Below are 22,973 nucleotides of genomic sequence, written 5' to 3' on the forward strand. Positions count from 1 at the left end.
AAGGTCACTTGCAGGATAACAGGGCTGCCTGAATAATCCCTGGTTTGTTAACAGCCAGCAGAGTTTTCAGCATCATCTACTTATACTTCAAAGACAAACATATGCAGCTGTAATGGACATGGTGGTAACCCCTTGGGTGTAAACTATTTCCACAACATATAAAACACACCATAATTATCTGCCTCACAGCACACATTTTAGTCCATAAATAATTCTTGCTCTTGGCAGGATAAAACACACTGTAAACATGCATAGACCAAGCTAGAGAATAACTACTGAATCTTTTCTCACAGACAGACCCGCACAGTTTTAATACTACATTCCACAGCATATCTATCTCTATGCACATGAATCTGCAGAAATAATTAGTCTGCACTTTCAAGTGGTTATCTGATTTTTTTTTTAATTTAATTTCTATATTTTTTCATTGATTTGGAATGTTCCACCATCCTTATGTCTTATAAATTGCAATAAAATGACTGTCTACCCTTGAAATTGTTGTTGTTTTACTGTACTTTCTTGCTTATTGTACAGCTGGTCAACGTTGTTTGACCAAATTTTTTTTTTCTGTCAGAAATGTAGTTTCATCTAAATCAAAATTTTCTGTAGGAAAATGTTGATTTTGACTAGATATTTAAAATTTTCTAATCAGAAAAAGTACAATGAAAAAATGTTTTGAATAGGAAAAACCCACTTTTCCACATTTTGTTTTTAAATTCTTGAATGTGTTGAGGTTGTTTGAGATAAGCATGCAAAGCAAACCATTAATGTTTTTGTTTAAAAAGAGGTAAACAATTGTTTTTAAAGTTTTCAATTTTTAAAATTTCTTTAACAAACACTTTGTTTCATTTTTTTTGTAAATTATTATTTTGAGGTCTGTAGTATCAATGATTGGTAATAATTTTGCAAGTTTAACAAAAAGGTATTTTTAAGAAAAAGCAAAAATGGCAAAATTGAAGTATTTTAAATTGTTGACAGTTAAGTTGCTAAAGCACAGATTTTTTTTTTCCCTGAAATAACTTCTTGGGTAATCCCTCTTTGTTAACAAAACACCAGCTTAATTCAGGGCTGCTACTACACTGACTGTGAATTGAATATCAAGCCACCAGAATGAAGGGCTCTTGCAACACCAAACTTTTTGGTGATTTCTCTGATTGTTTTGTTTTCAAAATGTTTTGATTTTGCCCTCTTTGGGGGTGCAAAGGGCTCAGAAATGCAAATATAGTTCCAAAAGAACATCAATTTGTTGCTTCTTTAAAAAGGAGACAACAAACTTGGGTAAGAACACCATCAGGGCTAAAGATTTTTTTTCCAAGTGTCCAAGCTTAACCACTAGTGCATAAAATGTTCATGGTTTGTGTAAATGTACAGCTTTAACTGTGTAAGTGGCAAGAGAGAGGATTTCACATATACACCCATCTTTACCCATCCTGGGCATACAGACAAAGAAGTGATAAGAACTGGTTTGTTCTTCAGCATCTTACAAACGTATAACAGCAGCAGTTTTAGCTACAAATTAAGTGAGTTCTAAGTTCTTAGTGTAGTTAACATCTGGAAAATTTAACTGCAATTTTGGTAACATTTCATCAAGTAACATTTGTAAATCCCAGTTTTGGAATAAGAAATTTCCAAACCCTACACTATAATCAAGTACCTTTTTCTTTTCCTTTTTCCTCCCTATATGCGTGAGATAAAATAAGGTTTTTCTTAGTAACTGTGATTTTATGAACAAATGTCTGATCCTAGGCGGAATTCGTTCATAAAAAAGAGGGATTATATTATGATAATTGGTCTTACAAATTTATTCTAATTGTGAGCTCAACTGTAAAGGATGTGAAAGTTCATAAAATGTCACTATAACCTATAATAGCAAATGTTAATGGGAACAGGTGCAAAAAAAACCCTGATAAAAATAACTCCAGAATTAGTCAAAACAGAAAAGTCTACTGATATAATTCAAGGACTATGACAAAATCATGCTTGGTAAAGACAAAAGATATGTAACTGGATTATAATGAACTGCAATTGGTTTGCTGGACATTAGGTCTAATTGGTGAACAAAATAATGAGGGGATGGACTATTCCACCCATCACTCCCTTTTGAGGGGGGGAGGGAACCTTAAAGAAAGACTTTTTGGGGAAAAATTAGAAAGCACAGACAAAGCTACTGGAGCGAGCTGCACCATCATGGCTGCCATCCCCATTGTTTCCTGGGACCCCAAGCCACCTTTGTCCTTATCCCGAGGGATGTGCTGACCAGATTGGGCCAGAGAGAGGGATTCAGATGACATTGGTATCCCTACTTGCTTGAGCTAAATCCTAAACACCTCTAAGATTAAGCTAAATAGGACTTTAGCAACACCAGCTCCAGCTCATCTCAGCTAACTTCTTCTCTTTTACCCCAAAGGACAGTTATTAACTATCTTTAATACTAGGGTGACCAGATGTCCCGTTTTTAAAGGGACAGTCCTGCTTGGGGGGACTTTTTCTTATATAGGTGCCTATTACCCCCCACCCCCTGTCCCATTTTTTCACAGCTGCTATCTGGTCACCCTATTTAATACCATCTAAAAGATGGTCAAACAAGGGTTTCCCCCCCCTTCTAATAACTCTCTCTTTAGCTAAAGGGAAAGTGAAGGGATGTTGTTAAAATGAAAGCCTTACTTAATACTCTACATTTCAAATGCTTTAACTGTTTTTCCTACTTTTCTTTATCTTTAATAAAAGGTTAAAAGGATTTTGAATGGTGTGTTTGCCATGGTACTAAGCAGGCTCAGGTTTCTGTATAGCAAAATCTGTTTAAGACTGTTTAATGTTTGACAGTGACTGGCTTATGTTAAGACCTTTGACCCATTTATTCCATGTAAATTAATATGACAGTGATAAGATCTTCAGACTCTGAGATCTGATTGCAGAATCAGGAAAGCATTGCATGTTCCTGCAATAAAGAACATGTCATGATACAATAAATTATGAATATTTTAATTAGCAGTTGCAACTTAGTGAACATACACTGGTACAACGTACATTGTATATATTAAATCTACCCAGCTAACATCTGAGAATTAGTCCATTCTGAAGTAAAATACTGGAATCAAAAATATCTGCCAGAATCTATGGAAAATCAATTTTATTTTTTATTGGACATGATGTGAATATGATATCGTTTCCTTACTAAATTAGGTGATTAATTTGGAAACAGAGGTTCTCATTCCTCTAAAGCCATTATGACCATAGCCGTTTACCCAAACATCTGTTTTACTAAAAAAAATTTAATGGGCTAGAAGACATGAAGCTTTGCAGCAAAGCTTTGAGCTCGGGCAAAAGTTGTCACCATCTGTATTCTATACTATATATCTTAAGAGGCCACAATCCACCTAGTAGCATTTACAAAAAAGTTCTGTAGTTTTCTGTTCTACAGTAATGGGCCAAAACATGTTTATATGCATTCAATCATATATAAAAACACACAGATATACTGAGCCCCTGTCATATTCACACACGCTGTCGGAACTAAAATGACGCTTAGAACTAGCTGCCAGTCAAACAAGTTATAATCACTCCATCCCTGGAGCTCTCACTGCAGAAATAGAAGGACAATAAAAAGGAAAGGCATCACCATGACTCACCTTGCCAATGATGCTTGTAATCACACATGCGTGACAGGGCAATCATCATGGCACAATACAGAGGCAGAATTGCTGCACAAAGCCGCCAGCTTTTCCCTCGGCCATTTTCAGTGAAGCAGTGCAACTTTCCAGCTAAGTAGAAGGTCGTAAAGCCAAGGCCTGAAAATGCAACTGCCGAAGAAAAACACAAAGTTACAAAATCATGTCATTAGCAACTAGAGTAAGAGTGTGATCCTGGGAGGTTTAACAGAGAAGTGAGAGGCCTGTGATATACAGGAGTCAGACTAGATCAGCGGGTGGTGCCTTCTGGCCTTAAACTCTATGACTTTATAACATGTATCTTTCTACTGCAAGAAGATCTTGGTCCTAGTAGGTGCTCAGCAGCACCTTTTAGGTTAGAGGCCACTAGAACCAGAAGGATACAAAAAGCACAGGCCATGCATCCTGAACCCAGATAAACTCTAATGACCATATGGAGGAGCCACGGGTGCACAGTACCTGGTGGGAGGCATCCAGCACTCTTTAGGCATGGTAATAACCCCAGCCTTCTTCTTAACAGTATTGATATATCTTGGCTATTTTAGTTATAAAAAATTAACCTTCCTAAACAGCTGATTTTTAAATGTTTTTTTGTTAAAAGGCAATAGTGACATTACAAATCTTAGGCTCAAGCCTACAAGTGCTAAGCTGTGGGTACTCAGTCCCATGCAAGATTGGGCCTATTATTAATACAGGTTTCCATATATGTGATATACATCTATACAGGAAAACAAGGTAATGAGGTTGAGTAAATATTTCAGAATAAATCCATCTGCCTTTCAAAGATGTGCAGCTCGCACATAACCCACCAAATCCCAGAATACTGTGATATCTCATTTTTTTAAAAATTTTCATTAAAGCTTTCTTTAACAGTGAACTCTTTTCCTCTGGAAAAACCAGATCTATCCAGTATTACATATTTATCTTTTGCTTTATGGCATCCATTCCAATAAGCACTTAAGCATATGCTTAACTTTAGGCACAAGGTTAAGAGTTCTGATGGACTTTCCAGCATAGATCCCAGTTCATGATTGATGGTGTAAAAGGATTCACTCATATAAAGATCTTTTGATATATTTAAAAGATATTATTGGGTTCCATTTACTTGCTTCTGTATCACATTCTTAGCTAGCAGTTATGACAGAATCCAAATGCCAAGTTTCTATACACTGAATGTTTTTATACGGATTGCTGTTCAAATTCCAGATAGTTGGTGATGGATCTGGGGCAGCGATTTAACAAAAAAAAAAAAAAAAAAATTACTTTTTAATTAAAAATATGTATCTTATACATTTTAAATGTTTGTTGTTGTAGTAAATGTACTGCTGATGAAAGGTGTGGAACAGACAGCACTGGAAAACAGAGTCTTTTGTTGATCCACAAAAAGGGTACAGAGAGGCTCACCTATAAGCCTTAACCATGGTCTGGAAGGACCAACTGCAGGAATGAGAGCAGAGTTCACTCTCTAGACGTCTGATCCAAAGCCCATTGACATGAATGAGAGTCTTTCCATTGACTCCAATGAGTGTCGGATCAGATCCTTATATTCATTTCCCAATCCTGTGAATTGCTGAGTACCTTCTATAAGGGCATGTCTACACTTACCTCCGGAGTGATAAATTGACCGCCGAGCGTTCTCCCGTCGATGCCGGTACTCCACCGTAGCGAGAGGCACAGGCGGAGTCGACGGGGGAGCGTCAGCAGTCGACTTACCGCAGTGAAGACACCGTGGTAAGTAGATCTAAGTACTTTGACTTCAGCTATGTTATTCCCATAGCTGAAGTTGCATAACTTAGATTGATCCCGCCCCTCCGCCCCCCCCAGTGTAGACCAGGCCTAAGATGATGAAGGAAGTTGCAACTAATTCATTGATAATTCCACATAACTTTAATATATTGGTTTCACTCTGAATTGAGGTTATGATTCTAATTCTATTTATGCATGTGTCTAGTGAAAAGCAGTCTAACACACTGCCATTATGTAAGTAAATGGAGTCCTGAATATTCATGGCGTATCTAATAAAAATAATTGTAAAGAACTACCTGTGTACCTCCCCATGACATCTGTTATGCGTTTGTCACTGTAAGAACTAGACATTACTCATTTATTGACACATGAACATAAGGTAATAGGTCATGTTCATATGATAAAAGCCACTGATCCTGCTCTTGTTGAAATCAGAGGCAAAACTCCCATTGATCTTGGATCAAACCCAGATTTGTTTTCTAAACTTATACTTAGGCCTTTCAAAATGTCCTTCTGCACATACTTTCCATCGCTAAATGAAACAAAGTAATGACCTTTGCATTCTGCAGATGAATCTATGGAATAGTCAATTTTAGTTGATACCACAGTGGAGCATTTTCATAAATTTCAACCATGCAGACAATTGAATGTAATTACTGAAGATTTGTTTTTCACCTTTAAACCCACAAATGAATTGTCTCTTTTGAACAGAAGTAGCAGATAGAGATGGGATGCATACTAAGCATCAAACTTGGGCACCAAACACTTAGTTTTCGGATAGCCCCCTTCAGTCTATGGTGATTTCACTACATTCTTCCTGGCTGACGAAGGTGGGAAGTGGACTCTGAAATGCACTTCAGCTCAATGAAAGGTCTCCAGCAGATAGTAAACCTACTTTTGTTTATTATTATTTTAAAAAAGCTATAAGGATGTGGGTATAGCCTGAAAGTGCCCAAACCAATGGATAGTAAAACATTCTTTCTATCTCTGAAACTGTGGGTTGGGACCCCCTTTGAATGGGGTCTCCAGGGCTGGCTTACACTTGCTGGAGCCCAGGGCTGAAGCCCGAGCCTCACTACCCAGGGCCGAAGCCAAAGCCCAAGGGCTTCAGCCCTGGGGGGCAGGACTCAGGTTGCGGGCCCCCTACCTGGGGCCAAAGCCCTTGAGCTTCAGCTTTGGCTGGAGCAGTGGGGCTTGGGCTTTGCCCCCCCCCACCCAGGACAGTGGGGCTTGGGCGGGCTCAAGTTTCAGTTCCCCCCTCCTGAGGTCATGAGTAATTTTTGTTGTCAGAAGGGGATCGCGGTGCAATGAAGTTTGAGAACTCCTGCTCTAGAGGAGGTGTTGTGGTGGTTTCCTCCCATGTTCAAAGCAAGTCTTAACTTGGTGCATGCTTTTTATCTTCTTTACTTGATGAGCTAAGTGAGATGTGTAATAATAGGTATGGACTAGCAGGGAATGAAACAGAATCTGACCCAGATGTTCACCACCACTCAAATGTAATCAGGTTCCTTTTTTGAAATAATAATAAAAAAGTAAAAAGCAACAGAGGGTCCTGTGGCACCTTTGAGACTAACAGAAGTATTGGGAGCATAAGCTTTTGTGGGTAAGAACCTCACTTCTTCAGATGCAAGTAATGGAAATCTCCAGAGGCAGAGATTTCCATTACTTGCATCTGAAGAAGTGAGGTTCTTACCCCCGAATGCTTATGCTCCCAAGACTTCTGTTAGTCTCAAAGGTGCCACAGGACCCTCTGTTGCTTTTTACAGATTCAGACTAACACAGCTACCCCTCTGATAATAAAAAAAGTAGGTTTACTTTTTTTCATGTCTCTCCTTCTCCCCTTCACCCTCCAATTTCTGTGTGCCTTTGCACCTCCTGGTTCTTTCCATGACTGCAAAAGGGAAAGCTGAAATATGTTGACAATGATATTTCCTTCAATCCATCTGGAAGCACAAAATGTAATACATTTCACCAGTGAGCCTTCACTTGTGAGATTTGCAGCCCCTAGCAGTTCAGAGAGTTTGGATAAACATCTGAATTTTGTACTGATTTTCTAAACCTAGCCTCTGAACAGTGGAAAAGTTGTGCAGCAGCAATCGCTCTTTGCAATGTAGGTCTTCAGGTCACCCCTCCTCATATTCAGAACTGCTGTGGTTTGAAAGACAATTCCAATGCAGAAAAAAGCAGCAAACACAATTAACACTTTATTCTGGGGAGCAACGTATTTTCCCCACAGTAAAAACTCCAGCTAGGTGTTGTTTAGCATCTCTTAGGATCATGACCAACATTGAAGGGAAGAAAAACAGCAATTTAAATATGTTCATATGTTAATGTCAACCCCTATATTTTATTAATGCAATGAGAATATACAATTCACCCATATTCAGAAAAACAGATTTCTGGGTGCCTGTCTCAATATCTGCACATTATAAGGGGATGCAGGAACAGTCTTACTTTCCATACATCATGCAATTAAAAAAAAATGGGAGTTTCTTCCTTAATCTAAACCTTTTTATTTTCAGGCATGTAATTTTCACATTCATAGTGCAAGAAACATTGGGTTCTATTAAGATGCTCCAGGGCCATAGATTTTTGCAAAGTCAGTGAGACAAATATTAATCATAGCACAGCAGTACCCACCAAAAAAAAAAATGCACCACATTGCATTTCAATTAACTTAATTAGCCCCTAAAGACAAAGGACCTAACCAAAGGTTTTTTTAGATAAGATCATTATTAGTTTCAAAAAGGGAATGGTAAGTACAGAACTGCCTTGATATTTAGCATTTGCATAGGCTGTATCATCTCAGGGGGATTCTCAGAGAACTTAGTGACAGAGGGGTATCAACATTTGGAGAGTCTTTGGGCAGATCTACACTACAGCCGAAGTCAAATTATTTATGTCTCTCAGGGGAGTGAAAAAGCTCCTCCCCACCACCTGAGCGATGCAAGTTCTGCGCTTTCCACACTAGAGTTACGTCAGCGGGAGATGCTCTCTAGCTGACATAGCTTCCACCTCTGGAGTAATTATGCCAACAGGAGAGCACTCTCCTGTTGCCATAGTGTGTCTGGACCAGATGTGCTGCAGCTGCGCCGATGTAACTAACGCTGTAGTGTAGACTTGCCCCTAGCTTAAAATACATTACAAAGTAAAACAAAGGGAAACAACTCATCAACTGGGGTTCAAAACCTTCTTAATATGGAATTCCTTCAAAGTTTCTCTTTTGTGAAGAGAAAATGTAATTCTGAAACACTGACAGTGATTCTAATTGGACTGAAATGACGTATTGCTGGATTAAATGGGTAATGTGACGCACTTAGCATCAGAGAGATTTGATGCTGATTTGAACAGCGCAGTCATGGCAGGCCATGCATATTATAAACAGTCAGGCTGTTGCAATGCATATTACACTATGTCAAGAACTGATTTTTAAGTTTGCTGGCAGTTCCAATTTTTTTGAAAATTTATAAAAACAACAACGTTTTTCTGAATTTTCAGCGAGTCAAAAAGTTAGAAAAAAATCATTTGGGGTTGAATGAAATGCTTCCTTGAAAATGAAAGACTGTTTCAATTTTGGGCATTTTTGTTGTTAAAAGCAAAGGAAACTTGCTTTTATTAGGGCTAGATTCACAAGGGGACTTAGGCACCATTCCCAAAACCATGATGGTAGCGCACCCCCCTGCCCCACATTTCCTCACTCACCTGGGATGTAGAAAACCCAGATTAAAATCTCCACACTTTATATGAAAGTGGACCAGAGAGTGAGAATGATTCTGTAGCTTGGTGGTCCACACACTCACCTGGGTTTCAGCCCCTGCTCCAGTGAATATTTAATTATTTATACAAAGTAGAACAGCTTCAATAGGAGAGATTAAGACCCATCCTAGAATAGCCACTACCCTAGAGGAGAGATCTGAACCCACTTCTCCTATATCCCAGGTGAGTGCACTAGTCTATTTGATATAAACAGAGGAGGACCCTCTTTTTCCTCAATGCTGTGAACAGCACCCCTTCTGAATCTAGGCTGGAAAATCTAAATGTTTCATTTTGAAAATGTTGAAATGAACAATAGAAGTGGTAGATGTGGTATATCTTGACTTTAGTAAGGCTTTTGATACTGTCTCACATGACCTTCTCATAAACAAACTAGGAAAATACAACCTAGATGGAGCTACTATAAGGTGGGTGCATAACTCATTGGAAAACCATTCCCAGAGAGTAGTTATCAGTGATTCATAGTCAAGCTGGAAGGTCATATCAAGTGTGTCCCACAGGCACCAGTTCTGGGTCTGGTTCTGTTCAATGTCTTCATCAATGATTTAGATAATGGCATAGAGAGTACACTTATAACATCTGTGGATGATACCAACCTGGGAGGGGTTACTAGCGCTGTGGAGGATAGGATTAAAATTGCATAAATGGTCTGAAGTAAATAGCATGAAATTCAATAAGGACAAATGCAAAGTACAGTACAGACCCGTTTACACGCGAATCCGCTTAAAGCGCGGTAGTGCCATGCCTCCCAGTGCTACCTATTTAACACGCGAGACTCATTAACACGCAGTAGAGGAACTTGCTATGTAGTGCTACAGATTTGCTCACTAACTCACTGACACAGAAATCGACAGGAAGTGCAGAGTGGAAATGTGTTGTACATCTTTACCGATATTGTATCACGCACACGTAGTCATTGTCACGCTAGAGAGATATATAATATATAGTAGTTATATAGTAATATATATACACTACATTAGAAAATTTTAACCGTAGGCCTAATATAATGGCAGAGGGCAAGCATCAGTGTTCCTACACTATAGAAGAAAAGCTAGCTGCAATAGATGGAGTAAACAGATCGAGAAACCCAGGCCAAAGTTTCAAAAGATATTAGGATTGCCGAATCTACTCTCCGAGGATGGCTAAAAAACTAATCTAAACTGAATGACTTTGTACAAAATATCGATTCTGCCATGGGGCCTAAGCGAAAACATATGCGCTATTCAGCAAAACCCACAATAGACAAAGCCATGCGCACGTAGTTTGCTCAGGAAAGGCTGAAGGAATGCCGCTAAGTGGGCCAATTCTTCAAGCCCAAGCGACAAAAGTTGGAAATTTAACGGGGGATGAATCATTCCAAGCCAGCAAGGGGTTTATAAGTCATTTTAAAAAGTGTCATGGCATAGCGCAGGTATCGATTTCTGGAGAAAGCCGATCAGCCGATGAATCGGCCACGAACGCGTTTCCCGCCGAGTTAAAATCTATTTTACAAAATGAAGAACAACTTTATAATTGTGATGAAACAGCTTTATTTGCAAAACTGCTACCTGTTAAGACTTTATCCTTTAATTACGAGACACAGAAACAGCTGGATTTAAAAAGATATAAGATCGTGTGACTCTTCTTTTTTGTAGTAATAAGATGGGCAGCCATAAGCTTGCCCCTCTTCTTGTTGGCCACTTTCTTAACCCTCACTGCTTTAATCACCTCAGTAGAGCCACACTGCCAGTAATATACGCTAACAGCAAAAATGCTTGGATGACAAGACACATTTTCGACGACTGGTTCCACAACAGCTTTGTTCCAGCTGTTCATAAGCATCTGTGGTCGAAGAAACTCTAAGCCAAAGCACTTTTGATACTTGACAATTGTCCAGCCCATCCTCCAGCCGAATCACTGGTATCAAGCGATGGAAAAATTTGAGTGCTATACCTACCATTCAACACATTTTGTTGAGTGCTATACCTACCATTCAACATTTTTTTCGACATCAAAAAATTAAACCTTTAGACCAGGGCATTATTCAGAATTTTAAAAACATTTATCGTCGGGAGCTGATTTCAGCGATTATGTCATGCACGTCTTCAGGCATTTCTGAATTTCTGAAACAGTTAAACATGAAGGAAATCATTTATTTAGTTAAAAAAGTCCATTGAAAACTGCTGGATGAAGGCTCTCGGTGATGCCTTTTCTGTCAAAGACAGCTCAGACTCAGAAAACTCCAGCAGTGGCACTGATACAGAGCCAGACTTTGAATGATTTTCAGAAGAAGACGTCCTACAAACACGCACGCAGACAAAAGAGGATAAAGGTAAACTTCTCTTTCAAATGATAAAAGACTTTAGTTTGGATACGCCATCGGAAATCATTACCGAGTGGCTGGAGATGGATGAAGATTGCCCGACTTCAGAATTTCTGTCCGAGGAAAAAATATTAATGGGCTGTGAGGCTACGTTGGACCGTGAAAGTGATGGCGAGAATTCTAATAACGCAGGTCTAAATGACAATGATGACGACAACGAGGATGTCGTTGAAAAGGTCAAAATTTTGCCCACAGAAGCCATTAGTGCTGTAGAAATTGTGGTAAGAGTTATGGAGGAGCAAAATGCGGAAAATATCGAAATGATTCATCTGCGGCGAGTGACAGACTTCATAAGAAAGAAAAAAAATGCATAGCCCTTTTAACCCGCAGTCCGTTAACACGTGGTTGTGACTGCTTGACTCCTGACATCCGTGCGTAAATAGGTCTGTACTGTATTCCGCTTAGGAAGGAGCAATCACTTGCACACATACAAAATAGGAAATGACTGTCTAGGAAGCAGTACTGTGGAAAGGGATCTGGGGGTCATAGTGGATCACAAGCTAAATATGAGTCAACAGTGTAACGCTGTTGCAAAAAAGAAGACATAATTCTGGGATGTATTAGCAGGAGTTTGTAAGCAAGACATGAGAAGTAATTTTTCCTCTCTACTCTGTGCTAATTAGGCATCAGTTAGAGTATTGTGTCCAGTTTTGGGTGCCACATTTCAGGAAAGATATGGACAAATGGGAGAAAGTGCAGACAAAGCAACAAAAATGATTAAAGGTCTAGAAAACATGACCTACGAGGGAAGACTGAAAAATTCTGTCTGCCTTAGCAGCAGCCACACTGTGCCACCAGAGATTGCAATCGACTGGCGATCCTCTAGGATCAACCAGTCAATCATGATCAACTGGTTGGTGACCACTGGTCTAGATAATACTTAGTCCTGCCATGAGTGCAGGGAACTGGACTAGATGACCTCTCAAGGTCCCTTCCAGTCATGATTCTATGATTCTGACATTTCTGAAACCCCCCCACCCCCTGTTTTTTCCCCAATATCACTGACATGAATTTGTGAAATGTTTCAATTGTCTCAAATCTACATTTTTCAGCCTCTCCCCCACCCCCAAAAGGTCTGGATGAAAAATTCTGCCCAGCTCTAACTTGAAGAAACACAGTATCATCATGCAGGTGCCCCTTAGTCAAAGGATCCAGGTACATTTTTATACTTTACACAATCTCTGGCCGCACTGTGAAGTCTTTAGGGAGATCATTAAAAACCTTCCCATATGTAAAATCTTTTCCGTTTTGAATTTCCACTTTGTGGGCTTGGATTCTTCTGTAGAATTCCCTTCATGGTCATACATAAATAAATGAAAAGAAGACAGAGCTGTAGCTAAATGTACTCCATATAAATAAAGATATGGGTGTCTGACGGTGTTATAAATTACATGCCTTTAATTCTGAAGGCAAGAAGGCAATTAAAAGCAGAGGCGAAGAGGCCAAGTCACAGCAAACTGTATCTGACTCCAAGGAATATAGGCAAAGCCAACCCTACTTTTATTAAGGAGTTTCCACATCTGCCTTGTATTCTGTTCTATTCAATCTAATCCACAGTGCAATGTCCAGAACTGTATTGACGGGCTATATTTTTCTGAAGATTGGTGGCAGCATAGAAGAACATAAAAGATCATCCCTTTACAAGTGTGGTGGAATCCAGTGGTAGATTTATTTTGATGAGGCCTGGAGCACGTCCAATCAAAGAGCCTGGTACAAAAAAAAAAAAAAAAAATCAAAATGCTCATGGCATTACTGGTTCCTTTCCCATGCTCTGTATTTGTTCAGAGCATGTAAAATTTCCATTGAGGTCAGTGGAAGATCCTATCATAAAAGAATGCTCAATACACAGTTGAATCTATGTTTGCAGTATAGGTGGAGAGACAAATTTTGCCTTAGGCTGTTAGCTTGTAACTCTGAACTCAAGGCAGAAATAAAGATTGACTCACAAACTCTCCTGGGGGGGACTTATGCCCCACTTAAGATGAAAAAGTGAAGTAATGATGCTTTAGCTTGTGGCCATGAAACCAATATTCTCCAGCCAAGCTTTACATTACAGTGTTGTGAGACTGACTTTCTGAAACCTGGAATGTGTTCATCCAGAACCCAGCTGCTTTCCCTATGGCCTCAGTTTGTACCGTCAGCAGCAGAGGAGAACATGGACTCAGCAGCTAACAGCTCTCAGACGGAGGAACATCAAATAGAGAAGTAAGAGTAGACTCTGACATCATTGGATTGATGTGCACTCTGTGTAGGCTGCTACTTTGCTTGCTAACTATATTTTGAAGACGTGGTCAGTCAACAACATTAATATGGGCAATTCACTCTGTAAAAAGGGAAATCAGTGTGGGAATACGTGTGATTCACATTCAAGAATCAGTCAACCAATTGCATATATTTCAGTGCGTATTTTTTTTTCGGCTCCAGGAAAAGTCAACAGCTTATTTGTACCATACAGAATAGGCAGACACACACACAAAGACATGTCATGCACACTTTAGTACTAAACACGGAAATAAAACCGTCCGGTGTCACATTAAATAGTTCTTATGATTCTGCATCAGAAGATAGATTTCAAACAATCAATAGAACCATTGCCACTGACCTATATTTATATTTTTGCTTCATTATGAGCTGCTTTGATCCCTTGCACCTGAGTAATTCATATCCTGGACCACTTGCATAATGAAGACAAGGAGTGACATAAAATCCCAGCAAGCCCTTCTGGGAAACAGAGCACCAACAAAAATGAAGAAGTCAGTTTGATTCAGCTTAAAACAGTGTAACTAAAACTAAGGTTGATGTTGTTGTAAAGTCTCAATATAAATATTTAACTGGCTTTAAAATTATGGAAGGAATGAGAGGGAGAAAAGGAATGATCCAAATGCACATCACAGGAACATGTGACAATTCTCTGCCCTTTGTTCATTCTGGTATTGCTGATACAACTCAAGCACCTTATCCTGCACGGTGCTGCACTCTCAACCCCCACTCAACACCTCAAAGGGGGCAAACAGCATCTTACTGGGTTGGTCCCCAAGTTGCAAAACAGTGTGGAACTTGGCACATGTTGGATGAAGAAAACAGACTGGTTAAAATGTGTAGTGTGCCATTATTATTTGTAATGCAGCATTAGGTCCCTATTTGTGCTAGACTTTGTACAAACACACGCTAAGGTACTGTCCCACAGAGTTTACAGTCTAAACAGACAAAGGGTGGGAGAACCAGAGCTGCACAGAGAAGAGAAGTGACTTGTCCAAGGTCACACACACCGCCAAAACCAGAAATAGCAGCAGAGCCAGAACTAAAGTCTCCTGAGACCCAGGCCAGTGCTTTGACCACTGAATCATGCTGCCTCACAACATTCAAACAGCTTCACTTTGCATTTGAATAGTATTCATAAAAGAGCTCTCTCTAAACGGGTGGGATTAGTCATAAAATATTCCAGGGGTGAAGGGAGTATTGGAATTAGGAAGGAGGATTTAGTTCTTACTGTTAATGGTTGCTATATGCTGACATCCAGAGAACAACAGACCCAAAAGTGATGAGGAAAAAAGATTTAGCAAGACTATTCCTCCAATTATGGTAAGCTTACATTTTCTAGCTCTGCTGATAGCATTAGAGAAATGCATTGGGGACTGCGGGGCTGCATTAGCTCCAATAAAGATTCTGTATTTGCAAACTTTTGTACCATTTGGAATAGAAGCTGAAGCAATCCTGGGATGTGTGGTGCCTGCCAAACACTTTTTAAAAAAAGTAAACCCTGATAGTTCGTGCAGAAGGGCTCGGCCCTCCGCAGGGCTGTGGGGTATCCCACTGCCTCGCAATAGTTTGCTATGGGCCCAGGTCCTGGGTCAGGGTGGGCCAGTAAACACACAGTCAGGAGCTCAGGCCCTTAGGCAGGGGCTGAGCAAATAGTTCAATAGAAGCCCAGGCCCTGGGTCAGGGCAGGATAGCAAATACACAGTCAGGAGCTCGGGTTCTGAGCATCTGGAGCGAGAGGGAGACTGCCACCCATGAGTGGGGTGGCAGGAGGGACGCAGGCCCACCCACTCCACTGCGTCCCAGCCCGGGGCCCTAGCAGCGGCAGAAGACCCGCTGCTGTGTCAGTGGGGATCCTGACCACAACACACTGACATTGGTTCTGGCAGTGCTGCGGCCAGACCAGGGTCGGCTGCCCCCCGGGCTACTTCCGGACTCCCCCTCGTAAGGTACCTGGGTTAGGGCGGTGTCCTCAGAGGTCTCCAGCACCATCGGTTCCTCCGGGTAACTGGCAAGGGGTAGGCTTGGGTGCTCCTCGGGGTAGCTGGCCAGGGGTAGGCTTGGCTGGCCCGGCCAGTCCTTGGGTCGGCCGCAGCCTGCTGGCGTTTCCCAACCTGGAGCTAGGCCACAGGCATCTGGCCTCTCCGGCGGCTGGCTTTCAAGTGAGCTCTGCAGTTGGGCTTTTCTACTTCCTGTCCTGCGCCGTGACCTCTGGGGGGCGGGCGCAGGATCCACTGGCTCCGCCCACGTTGGTGCTAGGGGAGGCTTGTCCTTCAGCGGGGCTGTGGGGTATCCCACCGCCTCGCTACAGTTCCCATTTCTAAATTTGTTTTCCATATTTAAAAGGATTTTCTTCAAAACCACCACTATCAATGAACGTTCATTATCAAATATTGCTCTTAAGATAATATTCTCAGTGCCCATTTAGGCTTCTCCGGATAATGAATTAAATCCCTTAGCATTCTTTTCTATACATACTTTGCTTGTTTTATTTTTGCTACTACAAACCTTATTGGTTATGCAGTCAGAAGTGTTGTAGAGATACGTTTGTAGAAGATTATAATTTAGAGACACGCCCTCATAAGGGCCAGTATTATGAATATAGGAATTTGGAGATGTGCCCTGGAGGCAGGGGTTGGGACCACCGCATGGCTGTGTGCAGCAGCTCACTACAGCTCTCCAGTTTGTTTTATTAAGTTTTATTCCTTTCTCATTCATTTGTTTGTTATTTAATGAACCCCAAGATCGTTACAGGTGTCTAACTGATTTTGCTTTGAGTATGGTTGCAAACCTATTCATTTATTCACTGCACAATGTATTCCATCAAACAATCCACACCTAAGTGATGTTACAAAGGAATCTTGACCACTCATCTCTCTGCTCATCATAGGAATTCCCTATTCTTATGCACAGAACAAGTCTCTTTTGAGTACCAGTACACACTGGACCAACCTGTCACTGGCTTACATTGGACCAGTGCACACTAAGGCCTTGGCTACACTTACCCGCTAGTTCGACAGCTGGAAATCGAACTTCTGGGTTCGACTTATCGCGTCTAGTCTGGACGCGATAAGTCGAACCCGGAAGTGCTCGCCGTCGACTGCGGTACTCCAGCTCGGCGAGAGGAGTACCGCGGAGTCGACGGGGGAGCCTGCCTGCCGAGTGTGGACCAAGGTAAGTTCGAACTAAGGTACTTCGACTTCAGCTACGTTATTCACGTAGCTGAAGTTGCGTACCTTAGTTCGAATTAGGGGGGTAGTGTAGACCAAGCCTGAGATTACACAGCCCCCTGTGACTTACGTTGCTCAGAACACTGCCTATCTCATTAGCTGAACAGGGCCCTTTATAAAATTCCCAGTAAAGCTTCCTCTTTGTCTTTTGTTTTACTTTAGTATGTTTCTGTCTGATTGGGTATGTCAGCATAGTTGTTGTGTGAAATGATCCGCAAATTATATGATGCTTTATGTACATTTTATCACTCCTTTTCTCACAATCACATCCCCATCCTGCTCTCCAAACACTGATACTGAGATGAACACTTTGATTCTGTGCTCCTTATCAGCAAATGAGCAAGTCCTAGGAATATCAATTTGAGGGAACAGGTATTTACTCAGAACTAACACATCCACAAATGTCCTGAATCTGTAAAAGAGTCTCCTTTAATCAAAACACAACCTCTTATATTCATAGACTTTATGAGTCAGCTAGCTCAATGAAGCTGGCTCATTTTTTGCTTGCATTCCTGATTTGCTACCAACTTGCTGTTCTGATGCTAATAATATTATAGTAATGTGATTAGTACTAGAGATGGGATGAAAGAGAAATTTTTTATCTAACTCCTTCCTGCTGAACATCTAAGGTGAAGATGCAGCAGGACTCAGTCAGAAGCAAACCACACATGACTTGGTCTTGGTTTGACCAAAAAGAAGATTAAATCAGGGCCACTCTGGGACCTTTCTGTTTATTATCTAAGACCCCGATTCAGCAAAGTACTTAGTATAGGACCATTAAGAAAGAACAGACACACTCCAGGTGCTTCAGCAACGAACTAGAGAATGATCCCTTAAATCCTTCGTACAACATATCAATACATGTTGTCTTACTTCACAGTAATGAGGTACATGCACAACCTCAACAGGACTACTCACATGCGTCCTTACATGTATGCTTAAGTGCCTTGCTAATTAGGGCCTAATTCTGCAACAAGGGCCCAGCTGGTACCCTCTGAGGGCCCTCTTAGGTACCTGTTAAAAAGGAAAAACCTCTCCTTTTATTTTAAGTGCAAGCTGAATGTATTACTGGTGTAAAGTGAACATCCTGCTCCCTTCAGAAACATATCCTCTGACATGATACTGAGACACTGGAAGAATATCTAAAACCAAATCTCCAGCCCTTTGGCCATCTAAGAAATTTCAGAATGTTCACCTTGACCCTCTTTACCTAGCAAATTACAGTGTGTATTTTACTTTCCATTTCAATGATCAGATATGCTATTCAGACCTTACATCATTATGTTTTACAGACCTGATATATTTCTGTACTTTTAACTTGTGACTCAGTAAAGGAGCATAATAGATGTGAACGAGCACCAGGCTGTTATTCACATGGGGGCTTTGCTGAGGTCATAAATCACTAAAATGCAGCTAAGGTGGCTGCTACAAAGCAGCACAACCCAGGGAGCGAATTTCAGCTTGATGATGTTGACATTCTGGAGCTCACATATTTCCTTTCCATGAGTGTACATGGGAGTATTTGCGAATTGCTGCAATCGGCTCTTTGGGTAGCCAGGTGAAAACAAGAGACAAGGCGGGAATAAGAGTGCCAAAATCTTTATGGTGATTTGATTGATCCCACTCATGCAATGATGTGTCAATCCAGATTGAGACATTTGGACCTGCAGAACATATTGTTATTTAAGATAGAGTGCTTAAACAATCAATCATTTATTTAGGAATATCTTATTTTAATAGCGTGGAGGAACATGAAGAAAACTAGGACTGGCATTTTGTCTGTTTGAGATGTCACCAGATGCCATCGCAGGAGGTTGTAGATTGTTAATATTTATGTGTTGATCTGGCTGTGAAACAGAGAGGTGTTTCCAAAGAGGCTTGAAAAGAGATGTCTCTCTTCCTTTTTAACGATTAAATATGCTTATTTCTTATTTATAGCTATAAAGTTATGTTAAGCACTTTAGAGACAAGGGGAAAAGACAAGGTCCCTGCCCAAGGAATTTACAGCGTAAACCCTGATCCTACAGTTGGATCAGAACAGGCAGATCCCGCCTCCATGCAGTGGTCCATTGAAGCTAATGAGTTTCTGAACAGGCGCAGGTTCACCCCTACAGATCTGATTGCGGGATCAGGGTCTAAATCAGGTGGAGGCATGGCCAGGCAGCTCTGCACGCTGCCCCATCCGCAGGCGCTGCCCCTGCAGCTGCGATTGGCCGTGGTTCCCGGCCAATGGGAGCTGCGGGGCTGGCACTTGGGGCAGGGGCAGCATGTGGAGCCCCTTGGCTGCCCTTACGTGTAGGAGCCAGAGTGGGGACATGTCTTTCAGGAGCCGTGTGGAGTCATGGTACTCATGGAGTGGGGCAAGCCCCCGACCCCGCTCCCCGACTGGAATGCTGGAGTGGGGCAAGCCCTCGACCCTGCTCCCCAGCGGGTGCTCAAGAGCCAGATTAAAATGCCTGAAGGGCCAGATGCGGCCCCTGGGCCGAGGTTTGCCCACCCCTAGTCTAAATGATAAACATATAATGGGAGACGCAGTTTAAGTAGAACCAAGTAACTGAATGATGATTTCACATCTCCATGAGCTACACTGGCTGCCAGAGGATTTCTGAATGAGGTTAAAAGTCCTGATTTGGCCTTTGAAGCCCTAAACAGCTCTCTCCCTCTGTTGTTTAAAGATTTGTGGTGGGCTATCTAACATTGCTGAATGGAGGATGTATTTTAAGCTATCCCATGGGTGCCTATCAGAACTGGGAAAATACCAGTTCAATTAAATTGATACATTCCACAGGAACAAGTCAACTTCATCAAATCTTCCAACAGAAACCAGGAAAGTTTCTCATGGAAACCTCACCTGCCTCTTCAGCAGCCAGCCTGACAGGCCACCATGGCACCAGGAGCCTGGAAGCCCTGGCTGGAACTGGGTTCTCAGGGATTCTAAGCTCCCTGCTTCATAGAAGGGAGCATGGAAGCAGGATGTAGAAAGGTCTCTGGGCAGCTCTAAAAGCCTCACCAATTTTGTTTCAAAAAGTCTAAATGAAATGTTTCGGTTTGCTGAAAATAAAATTTCAAAATTCAATGGGAAACTGCACAATTTCACAGGGGTTTCTAATACTGAATGAAATTGTGTTTTAAAATTTTGGAATATCCCATGCAATGGGAATTTCAGATCTCGAGCAGCCTTGGAATGTATGGATAGGAGCTCTTTTCTGACATTTGAATTACATAAATAAAATCTTTCTAGAGTCAGCCTTTTGTGTGTGTTGTGTTCACGGATATATGCAAAGAAGTGAGATTTAAAAAAAAAATCAAAAGGATCTTGTTGGAAAGTTGCAATGTAACACTAATTCTTTTCTTAGAATTCAGAACCCTAATGAACGAGAACCTAAAAACAGTGAAACACAAAGCAGGCTGCTCCGAGACATGCACACTCACTACCCCGTTACTATAGGCTGGCTTTCTGTAGACTGACTCTGATGGCATGCTCCCTTACAGGACCCCCAAGGATCAGGAAACCCCTTACATTTAAAATGACAGCTTGTAATTTGAACACAGTAAACAATACACCACAGTATTGTTTGTTCTTGTTTTGTTTTGTTTCCAGTAATTTCCTCCCTCCACCGTCCCCAAACGGTCATTAGAGAGGAAAAGTAGGATCTAGAGGCAGTTTGCTCTAGTGGAGAGACTATGTGCCCCATCTTGCAATTGGATCCATGAAGCCAGTGTGGCTCTGCATGAGTGCAAAGATCCAGCTGCACAGATCCTAATGCAGGATTAAGACCCATGAAACTAGATCTAAAGCCCATTAAAATAAATGGGATGTTTTCCATTTACTTCCGTTGGTATTGGATCAGGTCCCAGCTCGATTCTAACCCTCCTTCTACCATTAACGTGCTGTATTGTCTTGAGGAAGTCACTTAACTTCAAATCTCAGTTATCCCTGCTTGGGGATGATAACCTATCACCCATGAGTTTGGTAGATTTAGTTCATTGGTATGTATCTATATAATCATAAAGGAAAGCACTGTACAAGTATTAAGTTAATATTATATGGAAGTTTCCTGAGAAAAAAATTATTTTGTTTGCGTTTGCTGAGACGTAAACTACCCCATCCAGAATCCTAATCTTATGAAGTTTCAATGCCCGCTTTACTAAACGTGGCACTATATATGTCTCCTTTCTCAAAGCTGCTTTTGTACTGAAGAAAAACTCTCAACATACCTAAATAGCAACAAATTATGAAATTGCAAAACAACAATTTACAAAACTGCCTATATAACAATCAGAGAAAATGATCCGTCTCTTTGTTTGTAACACTTTATACTTGCAATGATTACTGTATATTTTCCAAATACAAACAGATACCATTCATCACTGGAATTGCACAGCAGCCTGCTGCAATTTTAGCTGGGGCAACTGGTGTATGTTTTCAGTTTCACACTGTTCAGAGAATGATTATTTATCTTTCCTGAAGTAAAATGTATGGTACCAGATGGTAGTGTAAATTTTAATGCTGAAACTCAGTGCAAAGACAATTTGACAGAAGTAAATTTTCATGAGAACATTTTGAGCTCTGTGTCACAGGCATTAACGCTTTTTTTAATAAGCAGGATAGTCAACCATCTTTCTTTTTTGTTTAATTTTATTTGTTTTCAGAAGTAACAAAGAAAGACAATATAGCAGAGACAACATGGTAGAGATGTTAAAGAGTAAGCATACCAATATAACACATGTATGTGTAACCCATGCCTGCTTGGTGTGGTGCACCTAGACCGCCTAGAGATTGATGAGTCCGCCACAGATTTAGCTAAAAGCAATGTAGCTTTTAGCTCATGCAGTAGAGGCTCATGCATTTAGCTCCAGAGATCCCAGGTTCGATCCTGCCTGCTGATGACTGGGGTTTGTTGGTATTACATATGCAAATATATAAAAAACTAAAGGGGGGAAAGATATCTGAGACAGAGGTATATTGGGAAAATGATGTACCTATATAATCATAAAGGATAGATGTTAGAGTTGTCTAGTCCCTGGTTTGTTTCTTTGGGGTTGTTTTGTTCAACTGCTAAAAAAACAGAACCAAGTTATACTGAGATCACTAAGATCATTTTCACTGTTTTTATTTTTTAAATCTGTAACTTTTTATTTCAGAAACATGTTCCAGTCCTTTTAAGAAAAGTCATCATGTCTGAAGGATTTTTTTCCCCTAGTATATGACTAAGGAACATCTCACTGCTACCAACATTGAGAAACAAACTTAAAATTTTTCACTTGATAGTCCCCTTTCACAAAAAGCCCCAGAGGTTAAGGATGCAAGCCTGGATCCGCTATGCCCTAGTCATTCCCAGATGCTGATGTCATGGTTGGGGGAGGGGAGAAAGGTGAGAAAGCCAGGCATAAGAAAGAGACAGTCCAAGCCCCCAACTAGCCCAAGATAAATGTATCTTAAAATCATGTTTACCCCCAACCCCAGTCTTGCACTGAGCATAACTTGGCTAGACCAGAGAAACTGGACCAGTGATTTCAAAAAAGAAATATGAAATGACAATACAAAAATGTGACCAGAGTTTTGAACAATCCATTTATCTTTACCTCCAATGAAACCACCCTAAAACTCCCTGTGAATAGCTCCACTCAACACTATCAAAATACTTGTATACATCTACTTTAGGAATGAATTATGACTGAGCCAAATGGGTTACTCCAAACTGTCTGATGCCTTTGGACATGCCAATCTGGTTCCTCTTTTCCATCTCATAATAGTGGCAAAAATCTTAAGCTGAAACTTAAGGGAAACATTCTACACCATATCCTTGGTCCAGAATGACAAAATATTTTCTTCCCTCATAGCAGAAGGGAGTCACTCACTGTCTCAAAAGATTTTGAGAAGCCGGTCCATTTGTTTGAAGGGCACTAAAACAGGATGAGCTACCTCTTCAT

General features: G+C 40.8%; 1 protein-coding gene across 1 annotated transcript in view; it reads right to left on the reverse strand.

Annotated features, from left to right (window-relative positions):
* PLPP4 (phospholipid phosphatase 4) overlaps positions 1 to 22,973 on the reverse strand; it is a 96,812-nt gene that overhangs the window by 7,543 nt on the left and 66,296 nt on the right. Inside the window, exon 6 of the mRNA XM_008173307.4 lies at positions 3,630 to 3,800. Coding sequence (XP_008171529.1) covers positions 3,630 to 3,800 — 171 coding nt within the window. The remainder of the gene's footprint in view (positions 1 to 3,629; positions 3,801 to 22,973) is intronic.

The sequence above is a fragment of the Chrysemys picta genome, chromosome 7 (genome assembly GCF_011386835.1).
Source record: "Chrysemys picta bellii isolate R12L10 chromosome 7, ASM1138683v2, whole genome shotgun sequence".
In the NCBI taxonomy this organism is placed as follows: Eukaryota; Metazoa; Chordata; order Testudines; family Emydidae; genus Chrysemys; species Chrysemys picta.